The sequence below is a fragment of the Lepisma saccharinum genome, chromosome 20 (assembly GCF_977018435.1).
Source record: "Lepisma saccharinum chromosome 20, izLepSacc3.1, whole genome shotgun sequence".
Lineage (NCBI taxonomy): Eukaryota > Metazoa > Arthropoda > Insecta > Zygentoma > Lepismatidae > Lepisma > Lepisma saccharinum.
The window spans coordinates 44,974,580-44,991,434 of record NC_139248.1 but is presented as its reverse complement, the minus strand read 5'-3'; the positions used below and the strand labels follow the sequence as shown (position 1 = coordinate 44,991,434).

The window sequence follows — 16,855 nt, the reverse complement described above, 5'->3', positions numbered from 1 at the left end:
GTAATTTATACAATAATCACGTATTATTATTATTATTAGGACTAGGATTTTTATGACCTAAAAATCACCAAAATATATCGGTACAAAATAAAATATGCTCTTATTATCTAAAATTTTACAAAATATGCACTATAATTTGAAAAATATGCCCTTATAACTAGACTGTTTCTAACATCAATATCTAACTTATGCTGAAATATTTTCATATACATACTATTTTTAGTTCACTTTATGGGCCCTGATGAGTTGAAATGCACAATGGATACTTTCTGTAAATTTTCAATTAAAAATGAAAAAGATTTTGCTGTAATAAAAAATAAAAAAATCCTCGAGTGAACATGGGAGTAAGAACGAATCCACTTGGAAAATGACTGTATATTTCTTTAAATAGCGAAAATATGCTGAATATGACCGAAAATCCATCAAAATATGCTTTATCACGTAGAAATGGCCAAATATTCCAAAATATGCTCTTAAAAAGCACATTAATTCAATTAGCTTCTTCACAATATGAATTTCTATATATTTAGGAGACACATCACCCTTACCAAAAAAAATATGCTGTCATAAAAATCCTACCCCTAATTATTATAAACAAAAATATTTAATTAAAATATATTTTAAAATGTTTAACCCAATGTAATTTACACCTTTTTCTTGCATTAGCGTACTTCTATAGAACGGACTACATGCTGCGGAAGAAATCTGTTATTAGGCTGTTGCCAACCCCAATACTTCTCACTAAGTCAAGTATAGAAACGGAAGTGGTATGTTGAATGTCGACATATGATAGTGTGATTTCACATTGTCAGTGAAGATGATGTTGCGGTGTGTGTGTGTGTGTGTGAGAGCTGATCTATAATCCAGAGGTGTTCACCATCCGGATGGTGACATCATGAGGGCATCCTCACACTCCGGAATAGTGCAGGTGAAGGAGGGCGATGGCAGGCCGTGAGGGTGGGGGAGGTTGATTTCAAATGAACGCCTCTCAACAAGAGAAGACAAATGTGACAATATTTAAAAATTCACCTCCAAATATGCATTTTATTTTGTATGTAGGGTACAATAAAACGTGACTTCTTCAAAATATTTCTGCATCTTACCGCCTTCTTTCCCCACTATTTTGCCAGCGAGAATGCTTCACTAAGTTGCGTTTTTAGTTTCCCTTGATGTTTTGCTGCATAACCCAGCGTTTTCGAACAGTGAAAATTGATTGATTGATTGATTTAGTTTTATTTTAAGTACTTCGCGTTTTGTGCCTCTCGGCTAATTTGCGAAGATGGGGATGAGTGATGAAATGATGAAATTGATGAATGGACATTCACAAACATCCAAGCTCGAGCGGGATTCGAAACCGGGATCCTTGGCGTCGCAGCGCGATGTGCTAACAATTTTTTTTTTTTAAATAGCCCTATTCGGCAGCATCCTCCGTCATTCACACATTCCTACATTTTCACACATGTCAATTTCCACTTTATTGACATTGTTTCTCATTATTTGGACGAACACAAACATCCAAGCCCGAGCGGGATTCGAACCCGGGACTCCTAGCGTTGCAGCGCGATGAGCTAACCACTCGGCCACAGGGTCCGGCTCGAACGGGGTGAAAAGAACATACGAGTGTGTTTCTGGATGAAGTAACTTTAGAGCCGTTGAGGTACACTCAGGAGAAAAATAGCGTTGCATTGAGGCGTAGATCAAGCACGCTAGGACAAGCACATATTTGTCATTAGGTACGGAGAAGATGAAGACGATTATAAGATAGGTGACATTTGAATTCGAAATTACTTATTTTCATTATCTTTCTGTAATTAAAAATTATTGATTTAGTCAATTAAATCATATGAACTAGCTTACTTTCATTATCTATAAAAATAAATCATAACACTTTCAAACACCAAATAAATTTAATCAACAAACCCCGCTTTAAAAACGTAATTTTTCTCAATGTGTCACATTCTTCTAGCAAGAGTTTTTTTTTTAGAAAAAGATAAGAAATAAAATAATCCTTTAGCAAGGAACCATCTTACCTCCTGGGGAATAAGATGTAAATGTATTTGATTTTCGTTATTTAGCGTCGCTTTTCTTCAACTTTTGGTTATTCTCGACAATGAGGATGAGTGATCATTAGATGCAATTGATGAAGGGACACTCATAAATAACACCCATGTCGGAATTCGAACCAGGGAACTTCTGGGGCGACCCGAAAGTCGGTCACCAGGAAAGACGTACATTTTGATTTTTCATTTTTTACATACGTACATTAACTTCCAACAGGTCATCAACGAAACACTACTTATTCCGCGTCGGCTAACAAGGAATGTCTTTGCAGCTTGTAGGCTGTGGCTATTTTTTTTTCATAAGTTGGCAACAGTGTAAGGTACACGTTCTTTTGTTTACAGAAGGTCTTAAGTTCTATGATTTCTACTTTAGTATAAAAGTTATACAGATCAACTTACACAATTTAATGGTTACACAGAATTGTCCATTTACCCTGGGCGATATTACAGACAAGAAAATGATAAAGATGACTAACAATAGATAATTTACATTAATCAGGTCTGGCTCACAGCTTTGGCCACTATGTGAAATAGACGGAAGACTGGGCGTTATCTCATGAACTGTACCAGATAAATACATTTATCATAAGAAGCGTAACCAAAAGTATGTTCATTGAACTAGGAGTCAGTGATATACATCTTACGAGCAATCGGAACCTCTTAGTATCCATGGTACATACCTGTATTGTTCACGTGTATAAGATTTCTTCCAAGTAGGGGCAAGCATTTTTTTTCGGGGGAAAGAGGGGGCGAGGCATATTTTTTTCCCATAATAGTGTTGCTCTCTCAAAAAACCTTTCCGCAGTTTGACGTTATAACGTTCCTCCAATGTCCACATAAATTACTGTAACTGAAATGAAATTACACGTGTGAAATATATATATATATATATATTGTTTGAGTGATTGATTGATTGATTTGGTGTTTTAAGTCCACTTTATGCACAGCAAGGCTAATCGGGACTGGACCTAGAGTTTAAAGGGGTTCCAAACCACTATGTGCCTTAACCGGGAATCGTACCCGTGACCCCTTGATTACAAGGCAACGACGCTACCACTGCGCCATCGGGGAGGCCCTGTATATATTGTTTATATTCATTCATATCATTTCCATTACTCTATGCCATCAAACTTAAATAATGTAGTATAGCGGAGGTTCGGGAGATGGAGGTGGGTGCAAGACTTGAGGGTTGGTTTAACTTTTTCTGCCAGTTGCTTCGATTGCAGTAGAAGCTCTTCCAATTCCTGTAACCAGCCTTTGAAGCTTCCTCTTCAATTCCATCTTTCCCTTGTGGTCTGTGTCGTCCTCTTAGACGTTTTTCCCTGGGTCTAGTTAAGAATGTCTTCCTTGCATTATATTTTCATTTAATCTTGACTTTCCCATATGAGACTACATAACTTTATTAACTTTACAAGGTTGACATCTCCTAGTAATTCATGAAGATTTTCTTTCATTCTTAGATCTTCCTCAAATAGTCCTTGCATCTCTTGAGATTTTTGGCGTAGGGATGTGACGACCTCATCCCCCAGTGACCTGTTCACTGCAGTTAGTCAACCAACAGAGTGAAATGGTCAACATGTTGCTCTGTTGGGATTTACAGAGCTGTCCTGTCATGGCTCTATGAGAGTTCCACAATTGGCTGAAGTGGGGTATGGTTGGTGGACTACAATTTGATCCTCCCAGCTAGATCCGAGGGATCCGCTGACCAACGACAGGTGCGGTCCTCCATTCATATTTGGGGTTAGGCGTAGAGCTGACAACTCTGCACTGTAAAAAGACATGTCAAGAAATAGCAATATGAGGCCATGGATGTTCCCAAGGTAAAATATTCCGGAGGTAAAATAGTCCCCCATTCGGATCTCCGGGCGGGGACTACTTTGGGAGGTCCCTGGAATAAGGATAAGATCTACATTAGGAATAAGGATATTAGATTAGGAACCTGCAATGTTCTGAGCCTTTACCGGCCTGGGGCATTTCTGTGTACAGTTAATGAGATAGTTAAGTATAAATTAGATGTAGTAGCTGTTCAGGAAGTTAGGTGGCCAGGAGAAGGGAATTGTAAAACTAAAAATTATACCATTTTCTATGGTGGTACTGAAAATCATAATTTTGGAACAGGCTTTTTCATAAATAATAGAATTATCTCGGCTCTTAAAACAGTAGAATTTATTAATGATAGGATATCATATGCAGATTTACAGGGTAGGTGGTGTAAAATTATTTTAATAAACATACATGCACCAACGGAAGATAAAGATGATAATACTAAAGATGATTTTTATACAGAGTTAGAACAGGTCTTTGATAAATTTTCTCAGTATGATATGAAAATTCTGTTAGGTGACTGTAATGCACAGATTGGCAAAGAAGAGACATTTAAACCCACGATTGGTAAAGAAAGTCTTCATGAATTAAGTAATGATAATGGTATAACATTAATTACTTTTGCAACCTCAAAGAATTTAATTGTGAAAAGTACCACTTTTAAACATAAAGATATCCATAAATATACCTGGTCTTCTCCAGATGGTAAAACTCATAATCAGATAGACCATATTCTCATTGATAAGAGAAGGCATACTAGTATAATTGACGTTCGTACACATAGAGGTGCTGACTGTGCCAGTGACCATTATTTAGTAATTGCTAAATTAAGAGAAAGACTCGCAGTGATAAATCATAAGCAACAAAATCTAAAAGTTCTAAAATTTAATACAGGAAAATTTGCTGATGAAAGAATTAAGAAAGATTACCAAATTAAACTGTCAAATAGATTTGATGTTTTACAGAATTTAAATGATGATGAAAATATAAATTGAACAGACGTAAATAAGAATTGGGAGCACATACGTAACGCAATAGAATCAGCAGCTAAAGAAAGTATCGGATACCATAAACCAAGAAAAAGTAAGCCATGGTATGATAATGAATGTCATAATCTAATAGAAATAAGAAATCAGGCTAGACTTAGATAGTTAAATAATTCTGATGATACAAATCTAAGCAATTATAATAGAATAAAGAGAGAAGTTAACCGCACGTTTAGAAGTAAAAAATAGAGATTACTTGAAAAGCAAAATTAACGAAATTGAAACAAACAGCAAGAACAAAAATATCAGAGATTTATATAAAGGTGTAAATGAATTCAGAAAGGGATGGCAACCTAAAGTAAACTTGATAAATGATAAAGACGGTGATTTTCTAGCTGACCCAAGCGATATTCTAAATAGATGGAAGAACTACTTTAATGACATTTTAAATGTTCATGTAGGAGGTAAATCAGAAGTAAATGAAGTACACACAGCAGAACTTATAGTTCCAGAACCTAACTTGACTGAAGTTAAAGATGCTTTTAAAAGAATAAAGAATAACAAAGCACCTGGCATTGATTTAATACCAGCTGAGTTAATTAAATATGGCGGGAATTCGTTAATATGTCAAATTCATAAATTAATTTGTTTAATATGGAATAAAGAAGAAATCCCTCAACAGTGGAAAGTGTATAAAAAGGTGATAAAATTAAGTTCAATAATTACCGTGGAATTTCTCTACTCTCAATAACATGCAGGGCCGGATTAAGACAAAATTGGGCCTCATGCTTGAAATTTTCGATGAACAAGAAACACAAGGACGTTATAGTTACGTCACAGCGCAAGGAATAATAGGAACTGTATAATAAGAAAGCTGTGTCTAGGCGTCCGAAATTGGTGCTCCAAATTTCTTTCTAAGATTTATTTTCAGGTTAATATAGCAAATAAAAACTGTTCAGCTTTTGGAAAATTCTCGTCTGTTTTCATCTGGGCCTATTTCAGGAATGGGCCTAATGCTGCAGCATCAATAGTACCAACCATAATCCGGCCCTGACAACATATAAAATATTATCTAACATTCTTTTAACAAGACTAACCCCATATGCTAATGCAATTATAGATGATTATGAATGTGGATTTAAACGTAACAGATCAATTTTTTCACATCAGACAGACACTTGAAAAATTGTGGAAATATAATCAAAATGTCCATCAGCTGTTCATTGTTAGCTGGTCAGTCAGCTATTCATTGATTTCAAAAAAGCATATGATTCGGTCAAAAGAGATAAAGTATATAATATATTAGTAGAGTTTGGAATAACTAAGAAGCTTGTTAGTATGATAAAGGTATGCACCAGTGAAACAGAAAGTAAAATTCGTTTGGGTATTAATGTGTCTGACAAATTTACAATTCATGATGGGTTAAAACAAGGAGATGTATTATCTCCATTGCTCTTTAATTTTGCCTTAGAATATGCTGTAAGGAAGGTAAAGGAAACTAAAGAAGGACTAAAATTAAACGGTGTGACTCAGTTGTTAGCATATGCAGATGATGTAAACTTATTAGGGGATGATATAAATACAATTAAGAATAATGCTAAAATATTTGGAAGTTCCGAAAGAGAAAACTAAATATATGCTTACAGGCCGAAACCAAGTGTTAGGTAATAATCAAAATCTAATTATTGATAACAACTCGTTTGAACCAGTTTCCAAATTCAAATACTTACGAGTAATATTAACAAATGAAAATTATATTAAAGAAGAAATGAAAAGTAAACTTAATTCAGGAAATGCATGTTACTTCTCTCTTCATAAACTTTTGTCGTCTCGTTTAATATCTAAGAAACTAAAAGTTAAAATATACAAAACAGTAATTTTGCCTGTAGTATTATATGGATGTCAAACTTGGTCCCTTACATTGAAAGAGGAACATAAATTGAGAGTATTTGAAAATAAGATCCTTAGGCAAATCTTTGGACCTAAAAGGGATGAGGAGACAGGTGAGTGGAGAAGGTTACATAATTTAGAACTACATAATTTGTATTCATGTCCAGATATTATTAGAATGGACTTAGGTGGGCAGGCCATGTGGCACGAATGGGAGAGGAAAGAGGAGTTTACAGGATTCTTGTAGGGAAACCTGATGGTAAGAGACCTGTAGAAAGACCAAGACGAAGATGAGGGACAACGTTCAGATGGACCTAAAGGAAATCGGTAGATATGGAAAAGAGTATATAGATCATGCTCAAGATAGGGACAGATGGAAGGCCTGTGTTACTGGAGCCATGAACCTTTGGGTTTAAGAAGGCTAGAGAGTTAGTTAGTTAGTTTTATCTCTTGAGATTTTGATATCTACTGCCACATATTATATTATGTTGCACTCTGGAGCAAAGCTCTGCATAGCCGAAGAGAAGGGGACCCAGTGAGCAGAGCGAAGCAGTACACGATGCTCGAAGGATGGTAACTGCAATCGATTCCTCTCCCTTTCACCCAATACCGTTCCTCTAGCGTGTTCATTAGTGGAACAACCTTGCGTCACTACTTGCGCAGAGACTTGTTTTCGTCCGCCTGCTCCAGAGATGCCTGGGACAGAGTGTAGAAATTTTTATTTGAAATGTTTTAAAGCCAGTAGAGGAGTTCTCTTGTTATCCTCATTTAAAATAAAAGACCAGGCAATAAAAATGGAACACCTAGATTTTGAAATGTTCGCTTCACAGCAGGCGTTATGTGTGTTGCCTATCTCTACGGTGGAGGAAGAAATTGACATTGAAAATTTGCTATTAAAACCTACTTGTCGCCGTAGAGATAGGCAACCCACACAACGCCTTGCTGTGAAGCGAGTATTTCAGGATCTAGGTGTTCCATGCCGGTGACTGTACTTAAGTTGTCAAACCTCCTGAAATTACAGTTTCCAAGGGAGAGCGTTCCAGGGAATCCTGTTTTTTCCCACTAGATATGTACACGTCTTCTCGTTATTTATCACTGGATCCAAGTATTTTGCTGCTCTCTCAAAGGACAGGGACATGCCTGCAAGTCTACATCATCTGTGTAGGTCATTGTCTGGACAGTTTTCCTGCAAATTCTGTATTCCGTACTTTGTTACCTCCTTTTTTGTCTGGAGCGACAACAATAAAGAGACATGCTGGTCTTTTGTATTAAAGATTGATTGATTGATTTGCTTTATTTTACTTCGCTTTTTGTGCCACTTTTTAGCTCATTTGCTAAGATGGGGATGAGTGATGATTTGATGAAATTGATGAATGGACACTCACAAACATCCACTCCCAGGACGGGATTCGAACCTAGGACACCTGCCGTCGTAGCGCGATGTGTATTAAAGAAATAATTCGTAAATTTGCACTCCAGAGGATACCTACTCTATCCATATCGTACAGTAAACGGCAAAGATAATGGTAGGCAAATTGTACACCACTATTTTTATTACTTTTTTTATTCTACATCCTGTGTTGTTTTAAGGAATGAAATTATGTTCGTTTGAAGCAGGCATTCTTCTCTGCTTATTTCAATTCATTGTCATCACTAGGGTTAGGATTTTTATGATATAAAAATCACCAAAATATGCCAAATAAAATATGCTCTTATGACCTAAAATTGTACAAAATATGCACCATAATCTGAAAAATATGCCCTTATAACTGGACTGTTTTACACGTCAATATCAATTAATGCTGACATATTTTCACATACGTACTAATTTTAGTTCACTCTATAGGCCTTGAGTTGCAATGCACAATGAATACTTTCTGTAAATTTTCAAATGAAAATGTAAAAGATTTTGCTGCAGTCCAAAAAAAAAAACTCGAGTGAACATGAGAGTAAGAACAAATGCAATTCTGAAATGACTGTACATTTGTTGAAAAAGCGAAAATATGCTGAATATGACCGAAAATCCATCAAAATATGCTCTATCACGTAGCAATGGCCAAATATGCCAAAATATGCCCTTAAAAAGCGCCTTACCTTAGTTAGTTTCTTCATAATATAAATTTCTATATGTTTAGGGAACACACCACCCTTACCCAAAGGAATATGCTAAGTCATGAAAATCCTAGCCCTACTCATCACATTGTGTAATACAGACCGAATGAAAATAGTGGTGGACAATTTGCCTACTGTTTCTTTCGCCATTGGGTGTACTATAAATAATAAATGCGTTCGATGCCCGGAGGAGGCTCATAGTAGTTCGGAACCAAATTTAAACTCTATGTCCAGTCCCGATTAGCTTTACTGAGCATAAAGTGGACTTAAAACACAAAATAAATAAATCAATCAATCAAATAATAATTTTGACAACCGTGAATTTTCGTCACGTGGATGCATACATACAGAGTGTCCCAAAATAGTGTTTACACTCTTTGAACGTCAATAACAGGAACTCTAATAACAGCGAGCACGAACTTTTTTAGTTGTCACAAATCTTAAAGTTACAGATGTTCAAAATGATCACCATTGACAAGATACATTATGTGGAATCTGAACAGATCGATAAACAGCAGATACTGTTTCTGCGGGAAGGGAAGCGTAGGTTGTCTCAATTGCATGTCTCACGTCACTCAATGTCTCTGGCTTTGTGGCGTATACAGCATTCATCACAGTTCCCCACAGATAGTAATTTAACTGTTTTAAATCAGGAGATCTGGATGGATATTCAACTCTTCTTACGTTTCTAGAAAGAATTATTTTTCACCTCTGCCATTTTGTATACACTAATTACTACCACTTGGCAGGCTGACAGAACTAAAAACAAAAGAACGCCTATATGCTCTCGTACATGCTCAACATAGACATTGCAGCTTCAAATGCAAAAAGTCCAGTCAAGACATCTTTAATAGTTTCTCTGTTATTAAAGTTCAAAGAGTGTAACTATTATTTTTTGGACAAATCAAAAATATGCATAAAACATACAAAGAACATGAAAATATCCTGTTGTTATAGTTTTCTTCTATTTAATTTCTGGGTTCACCTGTGACAGTGTTACAGTATGACTTAAGCTACAATAAAAATACTTGAGAATTATAACATGAGATGAAATCAGAATTATTGCTAGTAAGGCAAGTGTTGCATTAAAGTGGTGGAACCGGACATATGGCACACGCAAATTGTTTTCTCGGAACAGCATTTAGATAACGATGGAAATCCCATTTACTTCAGACCTAGCAGATAATTCAGTCTCCCATCTGTGTACTTCTTGAGTGATTGCATGAAATGTCAAAATCTGCAAGGCTTGTAAACAACCATGTCTGCACTAGAGATCAGATTTCTTCGTGCTGTATCCTGTACTTTGAAGTAGGTTTCATCTGCCTTTGTTGAGTTCGGTTTTACTTTCATTGTTGCAACGTGTTTTGAGAAGTGATGTGAAATATTGTTTTGCCCTTTCTTTTGCGTTGCCACTCTCTGTCGTGATAGCAAGCATTGCGCGTCATTGCTGTTTTCTCTACTGCAACTTGGTTCAGGCTGTCGTTTCGAGTTACGTTCCGATAGCCTTAAATCAATCCGTGATGTCCTGTGATCCGTACTGCTCCGGTCTACCTCACCCCTGGTACGGACCTCTGCAGCAAGCAAACGAAAACAAGTAGTGACTCGAGAGGGCTTGACCAATGAACGCCTGCCTGAAAGGTTAAACCGCAACTGAAGCTACAAGCCGTTGGCAGCAGCGCACACAGCTTACTCCACCCACTCGCTCCCCCTTCCCTTCTCTACAATTTTGCGAGGCCTTGCTTCACAGATTCCAGGGAAAGTTGTAAACTTCACCAAAATTATATTTGGAGGAAATATTATTATTTTTAATCTATCTTTATTTTTGTATATTTTTAAAGTTTCCTAGAAAAGTTATTTGCGTAAAATATAATTTTGGATGGCCCATATTTCAGCAATGATATATCAGCTGAGCTGATACTATCTCAGACTTAACAGTAGTTAACTAAATCATATTTCTATTTTACCAGGTAATGAAACAGCTTCCTTTGTGTACAGCTTCTTTTTTATTATTTGACTTTTCGCATTTATTAAATGAACTGGTTTCATTTTTCGCATTTCGAAACATACAATCCAATTTCTACTACATTAAATTATACATGCTCGGTAAATAATTTTAAATAATATCAATGAACTAAACATTTTAATGCCAAATAAATCCACGTGGCTGAAAGTTACAATTATCTTGTTAATAACAATCAAAGGTTAAGATTCAAAAATAGTATTTTTATATTTTTTTATTATACAAAATGTTTGTGAAAATCTACAACCATGCAGCTTTATGCCAAAGGTATCGGAGTGTGTAGAAAAGTTTCCCAGAAGCGAACCACAAGCGAGTAAATGTTTTCTTTTTTCAAAGAAGTATACGAAAGCATGACTTTGTTTCAGATATACTTGTGTGGCGTGTTATCAGAATACTCGTGTGGGATATTGAGTTTAACTAAAAAATTGAATATACATTGGCAGAAGTCAAAATACTGCGCTCACAATGGCAATTTTCTTCTTGGACATCACTGTGTGTGTGTGTGTGTGTGTGTGTGTGATTGTGCGTGTGTGAGAAATCGTGTGTAATACGATTTAAGCGTTTTGTCGAATTAATTTAGAATAGGTAGAAAATACGTGTTTGTATTGTATCGGCAAGATGATTGAATATAAGTATTGCTTTCGAGTACTTTAGTCATTAACTGGTAGTTATTTCATTTCTTCTGTAATGTACCAGATTTTATAAGTACAACAAAACAACATGTGTTATTTCTGTGATTTTACCTGGAAAATCCGTTGTTTCATAATACATTTTTGTGGAATGTATGATTTTCCCCTGTAGATTCCAATAAAATTTATTGTACTTGAACAAAAATAATGTGTGAACAAAAAATAATTTTTGATGCTAGAGAGCAATTTCTTGGCAACAAAGTTTCCAAGGAAAATGTATTCTCATGTATTAACGAGACGTGGATAAATAGATAAATGGATAAATAGAAAACGGGAAGAAAATTAACTAAGAAGATTTTGATCCAAACTATTATTCAAATTATCATACTCCTAAATATTCGTATGAAAACAAACTGTTCAAACTTTAATGAAACGTAACAAGGGACCATCATCTACTACCAACATCGCGAATGTGGGAAGTCTACTTAACTCCTACGTGGCTTTAATTTTTTTTCGATCTACAATTCCACTTCTACGACGCTTTCAGACATGGGAAGTCTCGCTCTTAGAGTTATATTTGCTTCGTAAGATGCCAACACTGAATTTGAAGCAAACGTCCAGAAACGGCAGAAACCTTAAAAGCTTTCGTTGAGTAACTCCATTTGATGTCCAAAAGTGACATCCCATTGACCTACCAAAGCTCTGTTCAGGTGAGCTCCTTCCCCTCATCCCCCTCCCGTCTATCTCCGTCGCCTCGTTGCTGATGACCTCTACTAATTTCCTTCACCAAACGACCACATATAATTTGCTGCCGTGATTTGCCCGCAGGGGAGCTCTCCAGTAAGACTTCCAGTAACATCCAATCACTTTCAACATGCCATGCGCAGGGGATCTCCCGTTATTTTAGTTTTCAAAGGTTCTAGGTCTTACAATATGTAGCGTGCGAGTTCACCAAATTGAAATTGATTTAATGTTTACATCCTCTTTTTGCCAGCCTCCGTGATGGACTACAGCACGCTAAGACGCCAGATGTCCCTCTCGGTTCTAATTCAGGCCTGGGCATGGGTGTTCTTTGTCATTGTCCCTGCATCAATTTCTTTATATCATTGCTCATCCTCATCTTCGATTAGCCAAAGTGGCAGAAATGAGAAGTAAAATAAACAAATCCTAAGTAAGTTCTAAGTTCATGGCGAGGGAGCTGGAAGATAATGTAGATGTTGTGCCAGTATAATTTATTATTATTGTTGTTGATATTATTATTAATTTGAAGTAGGGTTACACTTAAGCTTACATTTCACTTTACATTGATTCTGCAACTATAAAAACAGCTTTTTGCCCTAGATGAATTAATGTACATTTATGTTATTTGATTAAAAATATACATAATATGAAATATTACAATTTATATAATTGAAAAGCATAAGACATAAAAGAAAATAAACATTGTCGTTTACATTTGGGTAAATTACTCTCTTTCTGCATTTTACAGGCAGTTGATTCTACGCTTGAATTGCAAGAGATGACAGGGATTTTGATCCATATCTTGCCTCATTGCATTTCGGTACTCGGATACTATTGGTGTTATTAGATCGCGGACTGGATAGCCTAATGTATGTTGCTAGATATCATTACTTTGTCGCTTAATAAGTGGTTGTGTGTGTGTGTGTGTTAATTGCCTAATGATTTTTTTGTAGAAATGCATATACTCGTATTCGCCTGGAATGAAGCGTTGGTAGTTGCACTTGAAGTCATGTGAGCCATATTTCTTATACTGGCTAGCACTTTTACCAGTAATTTAAACACAAGATCCCTGGCTGTCTCGAAATTACTCTCTCAACAGGAAAGAATTTGAGACACGTGTTGTGAAACAGAGGTACAATTTAATAATGCCTTCTTAGAAATAATTGAGTAAACTTTTACAGAAAAGTTTATTAGTTAGAGAGCTACAATTTCAACGCTGACATGCAAAAATCTACTTTCACTCTTTACAAAAGTCAATTTCAGATATTAGAAAGTGAATCCCAGGGAATTACAGTGTCAGGTGGCTGGGAACTCCAGTCAGGTGGGTGTCTCATTTACAGACAGAAGAAATGAAGTCTACAAACAGAATGGTGGGACAGATAACCTCGTTTTATTGTAAGTGTAATGACGTTCTGACTTGGAGAGCTTGGGACATTCATACTCATATGAAACATATATTTCAATCCAAAAATTACAGTGGTAATTATCAAATGATTATAGTTCTTTCCAGAAAAGTGGATGAGACATGTATATATAGTTTATTAAAAAAATTTCTAACAAAATTTAAACTACTTTAACCTCCTCATAAATACTACTTTAACATTATATATATATATATATATATATATATATATATATATATATATATATATATACATATATATATATATACAACCTCTGACAATAAAGTTCGGTGAATGATCCTGAATATCGAAAGTAGACGAATTCTTAATGAAACCGGCCCGACCCTGTGGCCGAGTGGTTAGCACATCGCTCTGCGACGCCAAGGGTCCCGGGTTCGAATCCCGGTTGGGCTTGGTTGTTTGTGAATGTCCATTCATCAATTTCATCATTTCATCACTCATCCCCATCTTCGCAAATTAGCCAAGAGGCACAAAACGCGAGGTATTATAAACTAAATCAATCAATCAATCAATCTTAATGAAACCTACCTTACTGTCCTTCGAAGTAGTCCCCTCCCATGGCTATGCACCGTACATGTCCTGAAAACTTTTAGAAAAGTCTTCTTTCGGGATGGTGTTCAAGACCCTCGTCACGTTCCGTTGGATGTCCGGAATATCCTCAAATCTCTGACCTTTCAAAGCGATTTTGAGGCGTGGGAAGAGAAAGAAACCTGGAGGATTTAGATCCAAATTTCTTGCAATGCATTGCTACAGAGGATGAGAGCTGGTGTGTGAGGTACGACCCTGAAACGAAACGCCAAAGAATGGGATGGCGTTCTTCTGCATCACCCCGTCGGAAGAAGGTCAAGGCGGAAAAATTGTTGTTCCCTCCGGCAGGAATTCCTTGTGGATCATGCCATCACTGTCAAAGAAAGTGATAAGCATCGTCTTGATGCGTGATTGTTTCGTCTTGACCTTCTTCCGACGGGGTGATGCAGGAGAACGCCATTCCATGCTTTGGCGTTTCGTTTCGTTTCTTACTTACTTATTTACTTCTTCTTCCCCTTTGTGCTGCTGGGCGTCGGGGTCCTACAATCATTTAAACATTTTCCTATCTTGAACTTGTGATACAGTCTTCCTTATTTTGTAACCATCTCTGACAGATATTGTTCTCATTCTATTCTAGGTCTTCCTCTTCCTCTCCCTGAATTCTGGCCTCTCTTCCAGTGTTTCCTTTGGTTTTCTCTCCTCTTCCACTCTAGGAACATTAAGTGTCTGAAATAAAAAGGCAGTACGAAAATCAGTATTTCCATCACGATCTTGGATCTACGAGGGCAAATCAAAAAGTCATTGCGCCTAACTATTTATTGCCAGATTACAAACCATAAAAGAAAAACAAGATATACACAATCTTCTACGTACTCTTTTGCTATTTTTGCACATAATCACCACACCTGTTGAGGCACTTGTCCCACCGTACAAGTTTCGCAATGCCTGTTACATAGAAGGTGGCCGGCTGATCACGGAATCAACGACGAACAACGTTCTGCACTTCGGTGTCGTTCGTGAACCTCTGTCCTGCCAGGAACGTTTTCAATGGACCAAAAAGATGGTAATCACTGGGGGCTAGGTCTGGGCTGTACGGGATATGCTTCTCCCACCTGCATGACTGGCGATTGTTTTTTTTTCGCCACGTGCGATTTCGCGTTGTCATGGAGGAAGACCACATTGCTCACTTCACGAATACGCTGGCGCTATTTCCTAATGGCTGCTCGCAGATGGGAGAGTGTGCGACAGTAGCGTTCTGCGTTGATGGTTTCACCTTTTCGGAGGAAATCCAGTAGGAGCGGTCTTCGACTGTCCCAAAACAATGTGAGAATCAGTTTACCGGTCGATGGTGTTCTTTGGAATTTCTTCTTTACTGGCGAGCCGGTATGTTTGCACACCATGCTCTGCTGTTTTGACTCGGGAGTGTAATGCAGTATCCACGTTTCATCGCCAGTGACAATGAGGTCCAGGAAACTGCTGTCACTCTCGTCGAAGTAACGCTGCAAATGGTTCAGTGACATGACCATTCTCCTGCCCTTGTGAACATCATCAAGAAGCTTACGAACCCACCGACACGACACCTTGCGGTATCCCAACGAATCGTGAACAATGTCGTAATCACTACCATAGGAAATGCCAAGTTCAGTGGCAACGTCCTTCAGATGAGCACGTCGATCAGCTTTCACCATTTCATCAACACGGGTAATGTCGTCCGGTGACAGCGAGGAACGAGGTCGGCCCGATCGCTCATTGTCCTTCACATTTTCCCGTCCATTTTCAAAGTCCTTGCACCACCACTTAACACTTCGCACTGATAAACACTTGTCCCCGTACACTGGCTCCATTTCCCTGTGGATATCTGTGGCTGTTTGCACCATAAAAAACGAATAACACTTCGCTGCTCATATGGCGTGGACTTCCTGAGTACTCCGGCCATCTTTGCCAACTGATAACAGCGCCGTGCCGTGGAAGAAATTGGAAGTTACAATAGGGAAGTTCCAAGAAAAGCCTACTGCATCTCTCGTATATCTCCCTTTTGTACTAACACTTATAACAAGCTAATTAGGCGCAAAGACTTTTCGATTTTCACATACTCCATTTTCGAATATATGAATGACCTATTTCCTAATAAACTGCATGTAATCTGAATGTGAGACCATTTGTAGCAGAATAAGATCTTTGAGTCAACATTACGTTGTAAATCTGCATCTTGCACGTAGAAAGTATGCTATGAAACCATGGTGCATAAGTCTATATCAAAGGAAATAACATAGTTTATCATAAGTTATTATATTTAATTATTTTCTGTGGCTGTATGACTAAAGTCTATGACTTGATTCATAGTTTTTTCTTTCGTCCTTGGAACTGTCAGTTCATAATACGCCAGATTACACCCTTCACTTCGTAGCCATACTTCGTATTTTCATTCGAACCACAATGCAATCTGAGTTGATTTGATTTGGTGTTTTTTTAAGTCCACTTTTAGCACAGTAAAACTGATCCGGACTTGACCTACAGTTGAAAGTGGGATTCAATCCACCGTGTGTCACCCCTTGATTACAAGGCAACGACGCTACCACTGCGCCATCGGGGAAGCCCTCACAACGCAATGCGTCTCCACTGATACTGGTATGCGACGTTC

General features: G+C 37.3%; 1 protein-coding gene across 1 annotated transcript; it reads right to left on the bottom strand.

Moving 5' to 3' along the window:
• Positions 1–15,419: 15,419 nt before the first annotated feature.
• LOC146003450 (histone-lysine N-methyltransferase SETMAR-like) lies at positions 15,420–16,058 on the bottom strand. The gene has a single exon (XM_083141735.1). The coding sequence runs from the start codon at positions 16,056–16,058 to the stop codon at positions 15,420–15,422; it is 639 nt and encodes a 212-aa protein (XP_082997861.1).
• Between the last annotated feature and the right edge of the window lie 797 nt (positions 16,059–16,855).

Bases quoted from the DNA above. Each gene is read 5' to 3' on its own strand.
- LOC146003450 (XM_083141735.1), bottom strand. From the start codon at position 16,058: ATGGAGCCAGTGTACGGGGACAAGTGTTTATCAGTGCGAAGTGTTAAG.